The sequence below is a fragment of the Macrobrachium nipponense genome, chromosome 39 (genome assembly GCF_015104395.2).
Source record: "Macrobrachium nipponense isolate FS-2020 chromosome 39, ASM1510439v2, whole genome shotgun sequence".
Lineage (NCBI taxonomy): Eukaryota > Metazoa > Arthropoda > Malacostraca > Decapoda > Palaemonidae > Macrobrachium > Macrobrachium nipponense.
Genome location: NC_061099.1, coordinates 57,672,164 through 57,689,757, shown reverse-complemented (window position 1 = coordinate 57,689,757; position 17,594 = coordinate 57,672,164). Strand labels below are relative to the sequence as shown.

Here is a 17,594-nt window from a genome sequence, read left to right as displayed (position 1 = left end):
ACCCATTACTTTGCTGTACCAAAAGACGGCGATTTAACAGTTTTCCGGAACTTATAATGTCGATTTTTTTTTTTTATCTCTCTCTCTCTCTCTAGTACTCTCGACTCGATACGCAACTTCTGCACGGACGAGACATGAAGGAGCACCGAATACAAACGATGATAATGATGTTGGTGATGATGATGATGAGGAGGAGGAAGATGGAATGGTAATGACCTCAGAATTCGGTGAATTGTGAGTCTGTGCGCGCTGCTGTCAGTTGGGAAGTAAGACATATTCTCCAAGTTCTCGCTGTTATTATTATTGCACCTGAAAATCTTTGGTGATTTATTTCCCTCCGTGCTAGCTCTCAACGCCCGAGGAAAAATGGTTCCATTGAAATTCCTGCACGATTCTTTGCGCACATAAACAATCATCCACGAACACACACACACACACACACACACACACACACACACACACACACACATATATATATATATATATATATATATATATATATATTCGTTCGAGCTACACAAATGTCCTTTAATATCTAACTCGGAATTGATATATTTTCATATATGTACCGAAGGGGAATTTTTAGTTGATAATAATTTCGTCCCCTCATGGGATCGAACCACCGTCCAGTGGACGGGAACGAAATCAGGAACGGCCAGTGACGTTATCCAGTCGGCCAACAGAGAGGCTATAAGTTTATATCGATTCTGGCCTTACAAATTCACCGTCGACCTCGGTGTTTTCGTAATTAGAATCGATATGAAACCCCCTCTACCATGTTAGCCAATTAGAACGTTTTGACCCACGTAGCCTTGTAATGAATAATTATCACATCACCGTGATAATTATTCATATATATATATATATATATATATATTATATATATATATAATATATATATATATATATATATATATATATATATATATATATATATATATAGTGTGTGTGTGCGTTTTAGTGGGTGTACGAAATTTAATTTTCCTCTACATATACAGGAACTAACACCCAATGTTTTAGGAACGTCATAGACATAGACCTAGAAACTGTTACCGTGAAGGCTATAATAATACGGATAGTGTTAATCGACATTTTCCAAAAGTTTCATGGACATAATTATGCACACTTAACACAACTGTTCTCAGGAACAACGAATAACTACGTTTATGATTCCGGAAATGAGAATGCGGATAATACAGGCTGGAATAATTAACAACTTGGCGTGAATGAAACTGCTAATGCCAAGGCGTATCCAGACCGAAAGCAAACGACGCCAGAATGTGGCACATAATAAAAACCATCCTCACAGTAAGAGGAGAAAGGGAAGTATTGTCAAATTCTAAGAAAAAAACGAAGTTGGTCATAATGCGAATTGAACCAAAATTCTTAATCCTATAGAGAAAATTACCCGTACTATAAGTGATCTTCAGTAACCTTTTCATAAGAATTAGAATGGGGAGACACCACAGGAGGACTAATGCACGACGATCAAAATTACCCGAGGAAATCGCAGGTCACTTACCTCGAATCTAGGTCGATGGTACTCCTCCACAATGAATGTATGCTCAACGAAGGAGTTGGTGGCTTCCACCCGGATCTTCCACTCGCCATATTCGGGCTCTGGGCTCAAGTGGAAGTCCAGGGAGACCGGGCCTTCTCGACACTGCAAAGAAATTAGACTTTAGTCATTGAACTTAACATTGCATGGTTTAAATAGCATTAATTCTCATCAGTAATACACACACACACACACACACACACACACACACACACACTCACTCTCTCTCTCTCTCTCAAATTCAGTATTTTAAAACTTCTATATTTTTGTTCTTACTCCATTCTTTGATTTTATCCGTTGCCCCACTGACATCGATTGTCCACGTATCCTAGAAGTGTTATGAATAGAAAACGGGAAACATAAATACTAATCTTGATATGCAACACACTAAAAAAAAAAAAAAAAAAAAAAATAAAAAACTCAGGATCTTCACCCCTGCTATCAATACTATCCAAAATTCTGTAAGAATGGGTTCAGGAAGACAAGTAGTATCAGGGAGAAGGACATCCTCAGCTGATTGTTTAAAAGCCCGATGGAGCAGTTCAGCCTTTTCTCTAGGCCCAGTAAGCTTGAATGAGATACACATTGAATATTTTGTAAAACTAAATGAACATTTTGTTTCTCAAAGGTGTAGGGAGATAACGCTTTTAATGACAGTTTATGTGAATGTTTAAAGAGTAAACATCTATCTCATGAAGGTTTTCAAAGGGCTGAATGGTGCATAATTAATTCCGCTTTCCAAAATATTGACATCAAAGCAGAACAGAGGGAACTTCATTGTTTTATTTATAACTTTCTGGTCAAGCCAATTATCCCTGATACATTTCAACAAGTTTACTGAAACATACACAAAAAAAGGGGTTTATTACTCTGAAATGGGTGGGGATACACTATAGACAGTTGTGGGGTGCTGGTAAAATAGGACATTATTTTCTCAATGATAGCATTATGATGTTACAATGCAAAACACGGTGAAACCTATTCTTCCTAAGCCTATAATTACTTTCTTTAGTGTGCAGTGCAGAACATCAGCTTTTATGCTTTTGGTGGGAATATGTAGAACAACTTATTTGAATTTAGACTTTACCTGTTCAATATAAAATCAAATGCACTCGTTGCAGCTTCCATACTGTTGAACGCTGAACTGACAATATTTTCCCCTTTATAATGAACATATTGTTTCAAGTGAGTTTCAGCCACAAACAGTATCACTATTTTGTCACTGGGTAGTAATGATATACATTTAATCTTAATGTGCTACATAAGAAAAAGATCTGTTTGGATGGTGCAGTAACTTTTAGGGGTACAACTATTTAACAAAAACATAATATTACCAGCTCTGATGAATAATCAGATTTATTCATAGGCATTAACTACAGCTGTTGAAATACGAATTTAGGCACATGCAAGTGTTTGAATGACTGACCATCTAAGATTATCGCCAAAAATGAATTAACTAGTCTTATAACAGCAATGCTATTGCAGTGTTAGAAATACATTCAGCAGTATCAGCTCTCTGGTGTTATTGAATATCTGCTTAATGATATTTGTATCATGAACCTCTATGGGAATCTTGAAACCTCCTAAGTGACGTACTTCAGTGACATGAAAAATGCATGTACTGTGCAATTAGCCTTAAATGTAAGTATAGCACTGTGGCGTACAGTATGGTATTTCATTAATCTTCTCAAGTTTTACCCATGGAAGAAGAAAGATGGTCTTCTAGTACTTTTACGTGTATATATATGAGCACTGAAACCTAGAAATGCAATGAGGATAGGTTAGGTTAGTTATTGAAATTTCTTCTGTAGCTCCTGTATGGCATATGTAACCCCCGGGAAACTAGTATGCCAGTCTAATTTTATTCACCTTAATCATTATAGGCCCAAAACGATTGCCCCTTAACTCTAAATAGTGTCAATGGTTACTTCCTTATTTCCCCATCACTATACGGTACTTAGGTTGTGATGAACCTATAACTTCTATGTCTATGCTAATGTAACTCTTAAGTACCTTGTCTGAAGGTTCTATCACACAGTTAGGTATAATGTTTCACTGACAGTACGTAGGTTTACCCTTGTTAGGTTTACTAGTTTGATGTGTTTGCTCTTTCTTTGTATGTTGGTAATTCTTTTTACATGTTGCTTGACTTACCTGGCTACTGCTATCATTATTAGTCTTTCCTATCATGACATTTGACTGGTAAGTTGCTATTTCCAAAGTCCTGAACTGGGAGTTGTTTGACATAGGTTACGCCAGGAGTTTTTGGACATAGGCTACACTGAGTGTTGTTTGGCACACGCTACAATATGTGTTGTTTGGCATAGTCTTCACAGGGAGTTCTTTGACATAAGTCAGCCTATATTCGACTCTGTTAAGTCTAGTTTACATGAATTCCTACTAAAATTCAATCTAGGCTAAACCAGTCTTTCTTTATATTGAGCCTGAGCTTGTTGTTCACAACTCCCACCTAAAATGCTGACTTTATATTGCAGCCGAAAGTCATCCAGAGACAAAAGTCAAATAGTACCTGTTGCAGTGAACTTACTGCCGAGTTTATCTGCTTACCATAGTAAGTTCGTCCAGTAAAGGGCACAAGATGTATCCATGGCACGCTACCTCATTATGCCATATAAGTTTTATGGTCCATTTAAAAAATGAAAAAATATAACCACGAAAAAACCTCGTGTCCAGTGATGAAAGGGAAAGAAGCCCAAGAGTCAAGAGAGTAAGTCACCACTCGCAAGCTTCGGACTACTAGGATCGACGTCACCACGTTATGACGTCACATCGAACATGCCTTTCTCTCTGTAGTCTCAAATTGTTTGCTTATATTCCAGTATGCTAGGATGCAAACAGAATAATACCTGGCTTTAAATTTACAGTTTAAAAGCCTCATGATCAAAGCAATGTATGTCCCAACAGAGCCTTTGAATAATCCGCCATCATGCCAATTTAATGTCAGACTTCCAAATACATGAAAGCAAATCATTAGGAAACTTGAGGCTGAATGAGGAAACACAAACCTATTCATACACTCAGGACCATTTGTTTCATTTGATGATATATTTAAAATTCTTTTGTAATATCCAGATCACAAAACTGTTATTTCGCATTTCACCAGGTATTTCAAAATCCTGCTAAGGTAATTGAGCACTAACTAGGCTAATGAAACCAGTATTTTGGTATGTCTGATTATTTTCGAACGGGAAAGGAAACTGTCCTGGGTATATCAATATTAATTATTCCTAATTATGAAGCCGCTTTTGTTCACGTTTCAATTTTACGAATTATGAAAATCATCCACTATTTTGCAGTGACCTGATGTCAACAGAAAACTTGTTTTCCTTAGTCAGCACAAAACATCCTTAAAATTCGGTCTACACGAGACACAATTATGGAACACACAAGACACTGCCACAAGTCTATACAAAAAACGTTCGAGAACGTAATGTTGTCTTTTAAAACAGCACAGAAGCTTCAAAAATAGAGGACTACTTCTCATTTAGATAAAGGCTCACTCATCGTTTGCCAAATGCTGTTTTTGGATTCTTTACGCGTCCACGCCACTTGTACAGATTTGTCTCAATTTTTACATAGCTACCTTTATATTAATTTTCCATACCACTATATTCTCCAGTTTATAAGTACGCATATATACGTGTATACACAAAAATGCGCACAAACTTGCACGCATGTCCTGCACACACACATGTATATATATATATATATATATATATATATATATATATATATATATATATATATATATATATATATACATGTGTGTGTGCAGGACATGCGTGCAAGTTTGTGCGCATTTTTGTGTATACACGTATATATGCGTACTTATAAACTGGAGAATATAGTGGTATGGAAAATTAATATAAAGGTAGCTATGTAAAAAAATAAAAATTGAGCAAATCTGTACAAGTGGCGTGGACGCGTAAAGAATCAAAAAACAGCATTTGGCAAACGATGAGTGAGCCCTTTTATCTAAATGAGAAGTAGTCCTCTATTTTTTGAAGCTTCTGTGCTGTTTTAAAAGACAACATTACGTTCTCGAACGTTTTTTTGTATAGACTTGTGGCAGTGTCTTGTGTGTTCCATAATTGTGTCTCGTGTAGACTGAATTTTAAGGATGTTTTGTTGCTGACTAAGGAAAACAAGTTTTTTTTTTTTCTGTTGACATCAGGTCACTGCAAAATAGTGGATGATTTTCATAATTCGTAAAATTGAAACGTGAACAAAAGCGGCTTCATAATATATATATATATATATATATATATATATATATATATATATATATATATATATATATAGATATATATATATATATATATATATGAGAGAGAGAGAGAGAGAGAGAGAGAGAGAGAGAGAGAGAGTGCAAATAAATTTATCAGAACAGTCCTTAAGATTAAATGTAAACAATTAAATATTCTCGTAACAGTAAATTCGCCACGAGTCTTTCATTCACAAAACACGAAATATTAATTGAAAGGTATTGCAGTAACTATTCTGTAATTACTTATATCAATAATAACATCTTCCATGCACTTTGCCAATTCCGTATTCGCGTTAAGAAGTTTATTGCTTAATCACTTAAAGGTTAAGAGTTAGCTAATCCCACACCATTAAAAATCAAATCCATCAAAATTCTGGCTAACGTCCAGCCACTGACGATTTACTTTGACAGTCCACGAAAAACAAACAAGGTCAGCTTATAGCAATGTCATCGCCACTGCCCAAATTGACGAAAATTCTTTTCAATGGATCATGTGGCATATCTAGTGCACTTACTTCCACTCCCTTAATCAACACCTAGCAAAAAGGCCGAACTACTTCATGCTTGCATGAAACAACCAACACTGAGACTGAGAGTGTCGGAAGAGAAATCCACATGGGTTTCTTCCTCCTTGTTTTCTTCCATGGCAATCTGGGGTACTACACTCACTTTAATCCAGTATTCTTTATCACTCTATTGTTAGTTGTACTTCTTCAAGATGAATGGTAATTGTTATTGGTAAAGCAAGACCAATTCTATCCTTCGGGTGTTGTTCTATGGCTGGTGGTAGGGTTATTCTTAATCCTTTAAAAAAAAAAAAAAAAAAAAAAAAAAAAAAAAAAAAAAAAAAAAAAAAAAAAAAAAAAAGTCTCAAATCTGCACACTTATGTCTGGCAACGAACATGCTCGTAGAATATATTTAGCTACTTGTGCCCTTGTATACTTACGTATCTGCAAATACTTCCGTATCTGCAAGCACAGAATTCAAGTTCAGGCTTTATCAAGTTGAATTTCGACTTAAGTATATAGTCTTTGTATGCAATTCTTGAATGCTATGAATCTGATTTCATTCACAGTTTAGTGAGCGAGTGGTGTTTGGTAAAACTAAAACTATCGGAAACATTATTAACCAATAATAATATTCATACTCTACGTATAATCCTATGCAGATACTGTAAAAAGCTTGGGAAATAAATTTACTTCATGAACGTCAGACAGTGAAACACTTTTATTTATGAGAAGATACTAATGAACTGTTGAACATTGCTAGCATAGCGATTAATTTATTGAAGCGAGCGAAGCAGTTACAACATTTTTTTAAAGAAAGACCTTTACACAAAAAAGAAAACACAGTTCTGTTATTTTTATGAAGGCCTTGTATACGGGCAAAAACATAAACAAATAAAACATTTACACGAAGAACCACACAACATATTTCAGTTTTTCAAGAAAAAAAACATAATTAAACAGAATCTCTATGAAAATCAATGAAGTAAAATATAAGGCAAGAGTTTCTAACTCTCACGTCAACATATAAGCCAATAAATTATTTTTTTACCTTGACGGTCAGAATTCTAGTTGATCGTATCTTAAATTTTTAATTAAGAAAAGTTCTGAGGATCATTTAAACTTCGATAATTAATTCTGGCCCACACTTCCCAGCCAATAACGTCTCAAAATTACGAATCTACCCTTTGTAGAGTTAAACACTCCTTCACTCTAATAATAATAATAATAATAATAATAATAATAATAATAATAATAATAATAATAATAATAATAATAATAATATAAAAAGGGTTTATATAAATATAGACAAATTCATCATAGACGTCAAGTCGTCGTGGATAATTAATTTCATGACCTAGAATTATGGAACATCGATCACTTATCCGCAGCTTTAATGAAACAGAACTAAAACGAATCTAAAGGAGCATTAATTCTAATAAGGATCCTTTCGCTATTAAGCAGAATTCAATTTGGGATTTTTCTCCATGGTCTGAATTTGCGAAATTATTACAAAATCATATAAATTAATTATGAGTGATTCATATGGCTAATAATTTCATAAGTCATTAAGGCATAATGAAATGTTGCAAGATTTTTCCATGAATAAATATAAAACAAAAAATAAAGTTAATCTTCAGATATATAATGTTTCTTTGTCTACGAGCTTAAACTAACTTGTAATAGACATCCATTTTTGTGTTTTAAATGAAATTTGAAGATAGAAAATTTATCGATATACGAACACGTGCCCTTCCCCTCATACTATGTAAAAAATAGTTGATTGATTAAAAAAAGGTTCCCGTTTTACCCTCTCTCTCTCTCTCTCTCTCTCTCTCTCTCTCTCTCTCTCTCTCTCTCTCTCTCTCTCTCTCTATAAGTATGCTATACACATGCACTAGAAGCACCACCAGCACCCCTATTTTGGGATAATCATCACAAAAAATAAATAAGTGAATAACCGTAACAAGAACTGAACCTCTCCTGCCTTACCAAAAATAAGAATCGTTTTTATCATAGAGACCTCCTCCATCTTCCTTCCTTCCTTCCTTCTCGCAAAGCAAACATCATCACTGGATCATAGAAGAATGGTTTATGGACCCTCAGTGATGCTTTTATCTTTGCTCATGGAAGGTTATGCTCATTCTGGGGCTCTATAAACGTGACACGGGGTCCGTATATCATAAGAGTCCCAAAGTTATGCCCGACTAATGGCCTCTAGGTACCGCAAATATCTCCCCGAGACCAGGCGAAGCACCGGTAGTATAGATTCCCTTCGTTTATTGATAATAAATCACCTAAAATATAAATATATATATATATATATATATATATAATATACATATTTATTGATAATAAATCAAATATATATCATATTATATATATATATACATATATATATATATATGAATAATTATCACATCACCGTGATTCATGTAAATTATTCGAGCTACAAATGTCCTTTAATATCTAATTCGCTTTACCTCGGAAATGATATATTTTCATATATGTAAAACCGAACCACCGTCCAGTGGACAGGGACGAAATCAGGACGACATTGAAGCTAGCGATTCGGCTAACATATATATATATATATATATATATATATATATATATATATTATATATATATATATGTATGTATGTATGTATGTATAGGTTAATGACAGAACAGTCTTGTCCTTTGCTTAAATAGTAAAATGATTAAATGAGCTTCCTTTTATTAAGAAAAAGGGATCTTTCCTAGATAGTGAGCCCCACGGGTTTTAACCCTGTGTGTATCCACCATCACGGCGTGTTTAGTAATAACATAAATAAAAGGCTGTTAATATCTTAACGATAATGAGCCCAAGGAATGTTAGTCGCAGAAAACAACCCCGCCCCCCTACTATCTAGTAAAAATCCAGATAAAGCACTACACACTGAACGCTAAAAGATCAGGTTTCCATTCTTATTGCACTCAATCTAATAAACCTCTAATGTAAAGAAATATATAACCTAATATCTATTTCAAATACAACAACATATCTAGAAAAACGAAAATATCAGCTTTGCTGCCAATCCCATTTCACCTCCCCACCTATGGGACTCACCTGTCTGGAAAGCCACCGGCGGACCATGACCCCCCGCGGGTTAAGGATGAACACGTCCACCGAATCCTCCACCATCTTGACGGCCGTGTCGAGGGCCACCACCCGAAATCTCACTGTAGGGAAGAACAAAGGAAGAGTTGGGTAACTGTAACCTTATCGTGTACTACATGGCCAATTTTACTATTAAAAATTTCTATTTATAACAAAAGCAACAAGAGCCACAGCAAAAACACCATTAATAATAATAATAATAATAATAATAATAATAATAATAATAATAATAATAATAATAATAATAAAAAAATGTAAACAAAACCAAAGTCTTCAAGCATGATTTCACGCTGTCATGTTTTACTTGACGCAAGACAACGAGCAACAAATCCTCCACCAATAATAATAATAATAATAATAATAATAATAATAATAATAATAATAATAATAATAAAACTTTGGGCAAGACACTACCTAACTACGTAGGAGCAAAACTAATACCAGAAATTTCCTGTGATAAGGTAATATGTCAGCAAACGATGGGTATGTCAAATCAAACCCAAATATTTTTAATAGAGTAATAAAAAAAACCTATATTATATCAGCCAATTTAAAACGAAATCAAGAAAATACCATAAAAATAGAAAATATGAAAAAGATGTACGTGTGTGTTATAATAATATATATATATATATATATATATATATAATATATATATATATATATATGTATGTATATATATATATTACTGGTAATCTTCTTGGGCACGAAGACGGTGGTAATTCTGTTGTATTCCACACAGGAAATGAAATGGTTTATCTCAGAAAATGCCAAACTTTGGGCATTTTCTGAGATAAACCATTTTCATATGTGCAATACAACTGATATTATATATATATATATATATATATATATATATATATATATATATATATATATATATATTATATATAAATATTTATAAGTAATCAAAAAGATTCTTGAATAATCTTTCCATATTCCTGAGACGCATGATAAAAAGATATCTGCGAAAAATGCCAAATATATATATATATATATATATATATATATATATATATATATATATATATATATATATATATATGTGTGTGTGTGTGAGTGTGTTTTGTGTTTGTGTGTGAATGTGTGTGTGTATGTATGTATGTTTTCACTTCTCAAACTCTTTCCTCTTTTATCATTACGCTTGTCACTACGGAAGCCTCGAGATCCAACTTCAAAGAAAAATGAAAGAAATCATCATGTACAGTTGCGGGAAACAAACCTGCGATACCGTAATCAGGTCGAGCTCACCTTGCCGACCTGACCACACACACACACACACACACACACACACACACACACACACACACACACACACACATATATATATATATATATATATATATATATATATATATAAATGTGTGTGTGTATATATGTAAACTTCAATAGAAATATATATGTATATATATATATATATATATATATATATATATATTTATATATATATATATATATACACACATACATACACACACACACACACACACATAAGGCACTCCAATCATCAACGCAACAGATGCAAGAGGTCTCCTACCTAAACAATGCTAATTATAATAACGTAATAAATCCCCAGTAAGGCTATCAGTACTCCCAAAGTTACTTAGTAGTAAATAACAATAGGGCAATAAAAATAACCAAACAAACAAACGAATAAATAAAATAAATAAACATGACCTAACAGTAAAGGGAAGCTCTTAAGCCTACCAGGATTTTCCTGGTGATAAATGGGACGCCGGAAAACCATCTCAATTTTTTATTCACAATTTTTTTTCCCTCCAGTTTTTCAAACTATCGGAAAGAGCCAAATGTGTCCCACGAGAGAGCAGAATGATAATCTGGAACAATGTAATTTGGAGGTGAGAAATGGGACGAGGGAGAGAACAGTATGTCGAATGAGAGTTTTCAAGCTGAGAAGAGAGAAAACCAATTTTGAATTTCATTATCACAAATTTGAGTGGAAGATTCGGGAAGGAAGAAAATAAATATTTATGGGATATTACTAGCAACAAAAATGAGTTGTGTAAGGAATAACCATTTAAAGACAAAATGGCATCCATAAAGCAGTTGCAATACCAAAATTGAAGTTTTGAAATAAGTAGATAAAAAGATGTTTAACACAGGACCATCACAGTAGTAAGGAATTATAATGCATTAGACATGCCGAGAAAATAATCATCAATCAAAAATCAAAGTAAAAATATTTTCCTTCGTTGAAAATAAAAACATAATTATGGAAACCCGAAGCGAAAAGTCAGCAAAAAATAGATAATTAAAAAGATGAAACATAGAAACCGGAAACGATTCACGCAAATATTAAAATAGAGAAGAGAGGGCGTACAGTCCAACATTAACACTACACAGAGTAATGATGATATTTCCGAAAAAAAATATATATATATGGAGCCTTTATGGCGGTGATTACATACGCAAGAAAAAAATTTACAGGAATATGGTTTTCAAGTTTGGAAACGGGACAACGTGGACTTTCCCTAATCTGTCTAACGGTCTAAATTATGGATTTCAAAGTTTAGAGATTACTTTTCTCTAAGAGTCTTATCATAAAATATAAATGTATAATTGGTTTCAGAGATTTCATTTGTAGATGAGGCGCATAACATCCTTTTTAGTTGTTTTGAATTGTTCATAAGAATATTCTTGGCGCTTTCTGCTGCAGCCGAATCCTATCACGGGCTACATGAAGGTAGTTCTTCTCTGGATCATAAACATAAACGCTGACAAAATACGATGGGTGATGTGCCCTTCTAGTCCTGAGGTTCGAGTCAATTTGCTAAACGGTGTCAAAGTACTACAAATTCTTCATTATTTTCATACTCTTTTAAGGCTTTGCTAAACTATCTATTAACAGAAAAAGCATGGCAAATGCAAAGCATTAATGAAGTAAATGATCTATTCATCCTTTCATATAAAGTGCTAAAATAGGGAAGGAATTTATAATGCATCATAATTTTATATAATTATATTAAGGTGTGTGGAAAGACATAAGACCACGGATCTGACACTTCCTACAACTGACAAGTAACGCAGAACACCATTAGCTTGTTAGCTGTTTCTTCCGGTCTTCGAAACGATGATTTGGAGAATATGCAGTATTCATGATAGTAATGATGATTGGTGTCAAGGTTTTTCTCGTTCTTCTTTTATATTGTTTTATTTTTATAACATAAAAGTTTGCTGTGTGTGTATGCGTATTTATGCTTGCGTGTGGCGTATTGTGGAGATAGAATGAATTATAGATATTTTTCTTGTACCTGTTTTGTGCTGTTTTTGCTACAAAACTGGACCAATACTAAAATCAATAAGCGTTTAGTAAATGACTTCAACTTACGAGCTAGGGTTTGTAACATAGTCTTACCTGGTTTCATTTACCTTAAGTGGTCAATCAGCTCCACCATTAAATTTACTTCTTTCAAATTCTGTTCCAGGGACATTTTGGAGCTTTCAAAATTTTTGGTCATGCGCCTAATCCTTATTACTACCCATACTTCTCTAACTGATGAAGCAAAGTCTTTAAAGTTTATTGCCAATTTTGTGCCATTCAATTTGTAACTCCTTATAAATATAAGAAGCAACGGAATGGAGCTTTACTGCTGCAAACATATTTGATATTTGAAATTAACAACTAATTACCGGAATCTTATACATTATCACAAATTTTCGCTCGTTACATTCCAAAGTAAAATAAAAAAATTCAATAATGATTAATTAACTTCGGACACTTCACAATACACATGATGTCATTATGTTTTGTTGTTGCCTTTTCGCAAGTGGGCATCCTATTTTAGAAAACCATCCTTAGCAAGCTACGGCCCAATAGGACTCGCTCCATTAGTGTTTGTTTGTATGGCGTTTTTACGTTGCATGGAACCAGTGGTTACTCAGCAACGGGACCAACGGCTTTACGTGACTTCCGAACCACGTCGAGAGTGAACTTCTATCACCAGAAATTCACATCTCTCACGCCTCAATGGAATGGCCGAGAATTGAACCCGCGACCACCGAGGTGAAAAGCAAACACCATACCAACCACGCCACTGAGGCGCTGCTCCATGAGTGTGTACGTTGTATGAATAGTATAACAATAAAATTGTTGGAAATGGAAACACAAAACAACCAATTTCCTGGATTTAACAGAGCTATGGGCAACTCGCCTCACAACAATAAATACATGACAACAGAATAAACTGAATAAAAAGTAGACTACACGGGTTCTCTAAAGATGAGAGAGAGAGAGAGAGAGAGAGAGAGAGAGAGAGAGAGAGAGAGAGAGAGAGAGAGAGAGAGACGAGGGAGGCGACGAGAGAGAGAGAGAGAGAGAGAGAGAGAGAGAGAGAGAGAGGAGGGGGGGGGACTTTTATTGCAAGATTAAAGGCAGCTTTGCACTAGAGTGACTTGGAACAAAGGGAATAAATGCTTCTCCATACCTTTATTTAAAAAAAAAAAAAAAAACTGCCAACGTTCTGTTTTTAGCTGAATGTCCCTGACACAAGTTTAAAAGAATGTTTACGTTGGATGTAAAATCAATTCGTAAATTGTAAGGGAACTGTGAAACGCAGGAGGTTGATCTGTCAACGTGAATGATAACTCTTTACATCAAGTGACTAATAAAAGTGTCATTTATCATAACTTATAAACTAATTAATTCCTCCCTCATATATCAACGTAACAGCGTCACAAGAACATAAAAACGGGGTAAAGTATTTGAACTTACAACATTAGTTCAGAAGCAATTTCTGATTACTAATGCTCATGTGTTCAGATTTTCATTTGATCAGACACATTGATAAAACTGTAAGTTAGACCATCACGTTATAACGTTACCAACGTTACCATTATGTAAGCTTCGAATCACATTTTCTACTCAAGAGATTTCATCGAGAAAAAAAAATCCTCATTGGACGAGTGGTTTACGTATCCGCCTATCAATCTGGATGCTTGAGTATTTATTCTAGTGATTAGAAATTCAATTCTCGATATAATGTGGTTCGGATCCCACAGTAAGCTGTAGGTCCTGTTGCTAAGTAACAAGCTGGTTTCTAGCAACGTTAAAAAAGTCTAATCCTTCACGCCAGCCCTTGGAGAGTTGTTAGTAAATAGGGGAAAACTTGATTACTGACTACCGAGTTCCCAAAGCGTTATTGGTTGCCCCTTAGTCTGGGGAGTCTCTTACACGCAGTGTTACGTATTGCAATGCGCATTTCTCTTCTCCCTGCCCGCCCAGTCACAAAACTTCGAAAAATTTCCTGGGTGAATAAAAGAAACGCCTGCTGTAACTAATAGGACCCATTGCGTAAGATACATCAGCTTCCTTAAGCAACAGGATGTGTACCTTGATCTTCTCAAATGACTGCAACAGACGCGGAATTTCGTGCTGAATTTCGCCTCCAAGAACACAAAGCTTATAGACGAGGTGGTATTTCTCTCTCTCTCTCTCTCTCTCTCTCTCTCTCTCTCTCTCTCTCTCTCTCTCTCTATATATATATATATATATATATATATATATATATATATATACATAATATATTATATATATATAAATGAAGGTCTGAAGGGTATATTGTCCTTGCCTTTCCTTCTATGTACGTATATAAATTAGGATATTTGCCTCTCTCTCTCTCTCTCTCTCTTCTCTCTCTCTCTCTCTCTCTCTCTCTCGAGGATAAACGACTGACACATGCCACTTCTCCATAAGGAAGCAATGAAAGCCTGAGCCAAATTCCCCGGGAAAGGAAATGGAGGAGGGTGGATGACGGGGAAGGGTAAGAGTAGCCTTAAAGGAGCACGCATCGTTCAACTCTTTTTTTTTTTTTCTTTCTTTCTTTTAGAAATATACAGCAAAAGAAAGGAATTAAGAAGAGAGAGAGGAGAGAGAGAGAGAGAGAGAGAGGTGCATTAGGTAAAACACAACTTTTCATATCAAAGGTAGGTATTTTACTCCTAAGGTATACAGAGAGAGAGAGAGAGAGAGAGAGAGAGAGAGAGAGAGAGAGAGAGACTTTGTAACTTTTCTTTAAAAATATATTCTATTTTTGAAAACTTGGTGTAATGTTCCACTGGTTTCACTCTGTGCCTATGGCATATTTAACTATTGATTTTATGATAATAAATCCGTCTAACAAAGGTACTGTTTCTCTTAAACTGAAAGAAAAAGTCCAAACGCGCAAAATCCATAAATCTTAAAAAAAAAAATCATTAGTATTTTTTAGCGTATGTAATAAAAGTACCAGTCCGAATTTCTACCTAGAACTAATACACGCATGTTTACATATTTCAGTAACAACAATTTTGAAGGTTAAGAATCATCCAGTTCTGATAACGATTGTTACGGATTCTAATATATATTTGAGAGTATCTCCGTGCCTACCAGTGTATGTCAATCAACTCTCATAAACGGTTCTTATCAACCAGTTGCCAATTTGGTCTACATATCCTACTCTTCACGAAACAGGTAGTCCAATGCAATATAATCGACCAGTTGCTAATTGCTCTCATATTCAACTCTTCACGAGAACTTTAGTGCAATGTATTATAATCAACCAGTTGCTAATTGGTTTCTGTTCAACTGGTCACGAGAAATTTGGTGCAATACATTGTAGTGTGCTCAACGATCGTCTTCCGGGCCAAAATTTCAGTGTAACGATTCCGAATCGGGAATGTGATTCCGTAAAATTGAGAGTCATATGACAACAGACTTCGTAACTTGCATATAAATAGGGTTCCGTTTGGTGAGATGTAGCCCTAAAAAACAAAATGTACCCAGTCTTCTGTTATACAGGACTTTTATGTCCGTATCTCTAGCTTTTTGTAAAGCATCTTTTGAAATGGAACTATGCTAAATAATTAGTTTTCTTCGTTAAGCCAGACCTATATAATCTCGAGGGGGAGGGGGATGCTTAGGCATTTGCAAGGGGAGACGGGACACAAACCTTTTTTAGTTCACATTTACAATTTTCGAAATTATTTAAAAGTTGAAATATATAACTTTATTACTAAAAATTCTGGGCCATTACAGATACTTTTCACACTGGACAACGCCTGGCAGTCTGTTGAAGAACGACAAAAACTTACGAGCGACAGATCGTGGAAGCAAATACATTTCACCTTACCTGTATATCCTCAGACAAAGAAAAAGCTGTAATTATGCAAAAACTGCATTTCTCATAAATATCATTCTACGAAGGTTTTATTAAGCGAACTTAAAAAAAGAAAAGTTCCCCAAACAAGACACCAAATTAGTGTAAAAAAAATATTTTCGGTTTCTACTATGCAATTGTAAAAAGTTCGAAAAAGCTATATAAAAGGAGTTATTCTTGTTATTTCGCATATATATATATGTATATATATATATATATATATATATATATATATATATATATATATATATATATTATATATATATTAGAGCTCATGAAAAGATTACTTTTTTTAACTTTTGTTTGTTTTGCTTGACTGTAGAATCTGTAAAGTTATTAAAAAATTGGAGCTTTACATCTTTTCATCCAGTGTCTGGTCTTTTGCAGGTCATTTTTGTCCTTTCTCAGTGTATATATATATATATATATATATATATATATATATATATATATATATATATACACTAAGAAAGGACAAAATCTACCTACAAAAGACCAGAAACTGAATGAAAAGATGGAAAGCTCCAATTTTTAATAACTTTACAGAATCTGCAGTCAAGCAAAACAAACAAAAGTAAAAAAAAAAAAAAATTAATCTTTTCATTAGCTCTAATAAAAACTCACCACCTTCTCGCAGGTTCGATAAAAGCAGGTGAAGCACCATTCAAACCACTTATGAAACTGGGTCGATCGGTACCAAACCGCCCCCTTCAGTTTTAATATAAGGTGTTTTTTCCCCTTTTATGGAAGGGGAAACGGTCTGGGGTGGAGGAAAGGGAGGGAGGGAGGGAGGGAGGGAGGGTTCCTGGGTGCCTAAATCACGGACGTTATTGCCCGGTGATGGCTGCACTTTGACCCTTTCCTGCTATGAAAACGTTTTATCATAGATTTTGATTTTGATTTTCATTGCCTACCCTACGAGGACTTCTATTTACTCTCGCTCTC

General features: G+C 34.5%; 1 protein-coding gene across 5 annotated transcripts in view; it reads right to left on the bottom strand.

Moving 5' to 3' along the window:
• The window catches only part of LOC135210364 (CD109 antigen-like), a 1,440,954-nt gene that overhangs the window by 726,337 nt on the left and 697,023 nt on the right, over positions 1-17,594 (bottom strand). For all 5 annotated transcript variants that reach the window (XM_064243260.1, XM_064243264.1, XM_064243262.1 and 2 more), the window contains exons 6-7: positions 9,445-9,557; positions 1,523-1,663 (exon numbers count right to left, since the gene is read on the bottom strand). In XM_064243260.1, coding sequence (XP_064099330.1) covers positions 1,523-1,663; positions 9,445-9,557 — 254 coding nt within the window. The remainder of the gene's footprint in view (positions 1-1,522; positions 1,664-9,444; positions 9,558-17,594) is intronic.